This window comes from Cynara cardunculus, unplaced genomic scaffold, assembly GCF_001531365.2.
Source record: "Cynara cardunculus var. scolymus isolate 2C unplaced genomic scaffold, CcrdV1 Un_Scaffold_7434, whole genome shotgun sequence".
NCBI classification, from domain to species: Eukaryota; Viridiplantae; Streptophyta; class Magnoliopsida; order Asterales; family Asteraceae; genus Cynara; species Cynara cardunculus.
Window position 1 is genome coordinate 17,176 of NW_020203550.1, and position 2,539 is coordinate 19,714.

The window sequence follows — 2,539 nt, forward strand, 5'->3', positions numbered from 1 at the left end:
AAATGACCCAATTAGTGTCATTTTGGGCCTATTAGAATCCTTATGGAACTATGACAGAGGAAGAAGACTAGGGTTTGACTTTTTCTCTCAAGGAGGCATGAACGTATGAAGATGATGTTGATGTTTTCGGTTGCTCCTTGGTGATGTGTTTGCGTTTATGCTCTACGTTTCGGTTTGCTTGGTGTTCGTTCTTGGTCTTACATTTGATTCATCCTTCAACGGTCGAGGGTTTCACGGTTTAAGGTTGTTCACGGTTTCCCTTCACGGCGGCTTTAGGTTTTCGCATTGGAGGTTCGTTTTCGTTTCTTCTTCTTTAGTTGGTTGGTGCGATTTCCTCTTGTTTGTTCTTGGTTCATTATCGTATTTCCCCATTGTTGGTAATTCGAGTTTTGAGGTTTGAATCGGCTAGGGATTACGTTTGCATGCTTTAGGGTTGTTCACGGCTTGGTCTCTTGGTTGTTGTCTTCTCCTAGTTTGCGTTTTCCTCTTTTTTGGCCGTGTAGGATTGCTCCTTTTACACGGCTAGGGTTTGCTTCCTTTCATGGCTAGGGTTTTGCCTTTGGCGTGGTGTTGATCATGTTTTGGTTTCGTTTAATCGTCCTTTGCTTGCTGGGTTGCGGTTTTCTCTTGGTTGTCTTCTTCGTTGTGTTTACGTTTTCTTCTTGTTTGGCCGTATAGGATTTGAAACGGCTAGGGTTTCCCTTTCCTTGCTTAGGTGTCCTTTTCTTGGCAGGTTAGGGTTTCCTTTTGCTCTCTTCTTGTTTCCTTTTCTGGTTCATCTCTTGGTCGTAGCACTTGATTGCTAGGGTTTTGTCCCGTTTTGCTCTTGTTCGTTTTCTTGGTTCCCTTGTCGTTGTTTTCTTGTTTCGTTTTATCTAGTTTTTCTTACTTCCTGTGTCAAGTGTTTCTGTGGCCTTCGTTGCCTTTATTAAGTTACTCATTTGAATATTCAGCACCTCCTTGTGGGGTCTTCGTTTATTTTAATTGAGAACGCTTCTTAAGGGTTTCAGCACCACGGCTTCTTGACTAGGGATAGGGGGAACTAGGTATTTCTTGTCGTGAGGTATAATGGTTGATTTTGCGGATGCTATCTTGGAGGATCCTCCTCCTAAGGATTTTGCTGAGGTCATTATTGGAGATTCGGTGTCTGATGACGTGCATGGGAATCATGTGCATGGAGGTGAAAATGAGGCGACGTTAAAGGGGAGTAAGGACAATTCTGGTCCCACTAAAAGGGTTTCGGTATGGGAGCGCATATCACCTGCAGTCTTGGGGGGAGTGCTATAGCTCCTCAAAAGTCGTTTGCTGAAATTGTTGGTGGCACTTCTAATCATGATTTGACGTACTACCCAGTTGAGAAAAGTGTGAAACCGAGAATTGAATTTTCTTTGGAAACTACAAGGGACATGGCGAAATCCTTCCAGTCGGTTCTTTATGGATACTTTTTGGGACCTCGTCTTCCTTTCCCAATTGTTCTGCAAGCGGTTAAAAATGCATGGGGTAAGTTTGGGCTTATGGATGCAATGGTAAATGACCTTGGGTACTTCTTCTTTCGATTCAATGACAATGGTGGTTGCAATCAAGGGGTTGAGTCGTCCCCACTCATGATTCGTGGGAGGCCTCTATTTGTCTCTATCTGGGACCCTTCAAAGGGACTTAAAAAGCCAGAACATACCTCCTGTCCGTTATGGATTAAATTCTATAACATTTCTCTGGTTGCGTTTAACAGAGAGGGCATTAGTCGGATTGCTAGTGCAGTTGGAGTCCCTTTGCGGCTAGATGCCTGTACTGCTAGCACTTGTGATAAAGCTTGGGGTCGTACTAACTTTGCAAAAGTTTTGGTAGATGTCTGGGCCGTAGGTACAATTCAGAAGCAAATTGAAGTTGTCATTCCTAAGCTGTCGGGTGATGGTGAAGATGTGATAAAGGTGGTTTTGGAATTTGACTGGGTGCCGTCTCAATGTTCGAAATGTAAGGTTTTTGGCCATAATACGAATTCCTGTCCGAAAGGGGGTACTCTTAAACAAAAGGAGATTGTCAAGCCGTTGCATAATGATGGGTTTATAGAGAAAAATAGTAAACAATGGAGACCGAAACAGAGTTCAGGACCTAGTAATGGTGCTCAGGCCACTTCGTCAGGAGATCCTTCTAATTTGTGCGAAACATTGGTGGGAGTTGGTACTCTTAAGGCGATTTCTAATAAACCCTCTACTTTGGGTGTTACTCAAAAGGATAAGGAAGCAGTTGAGGTGGTTGATTCTGATCCATCAATTGGGGAACGTAGGGATCATGATGAAAGTCAATATTGTACGGTGGATGCTGGGAGAACGCCAAGAGGAAGGGATGATGAAGTGAATGTGACATTTCGATCAAAGCGGGGTCTAGAACTTGTTAAAGGAGTGCTTAAAGCGATGAAACCAAGACGTGGTGCAGTTTCTATTACGTCTACGAGTAATAGATTCTCCCCTCTTCCTTCTGACTCCAGTGATGATGATGATATGGAAATAATAGACACTGAGGGGCACTCTTTGGATTATAG

The 2,539-nt window shown here is 43.4% G+C and overlaps 1 protein-coding gene across 1 annotated transcript; it reads left to right on the forward strand.

Moving 5' to 3' along the window:
• Window positions 1–1,406: 1,406 nt before the first annotated feature.
• LOC112504935 lies at window positions 1,407–2,451 on the forward strand (the record flags this gene model as incomplete). Its single annotated transcript, XM_025108890.1, has 1 exon — window positions 1,407–2,451. A coding segment is annotated over exon 1 (1,045 nt), but the record flags the coding sequence as incomplete, so codon positions are not given.
• Between the last annotated feature and the right edge of the window lie 88 nt (window positions 2,452–2,539).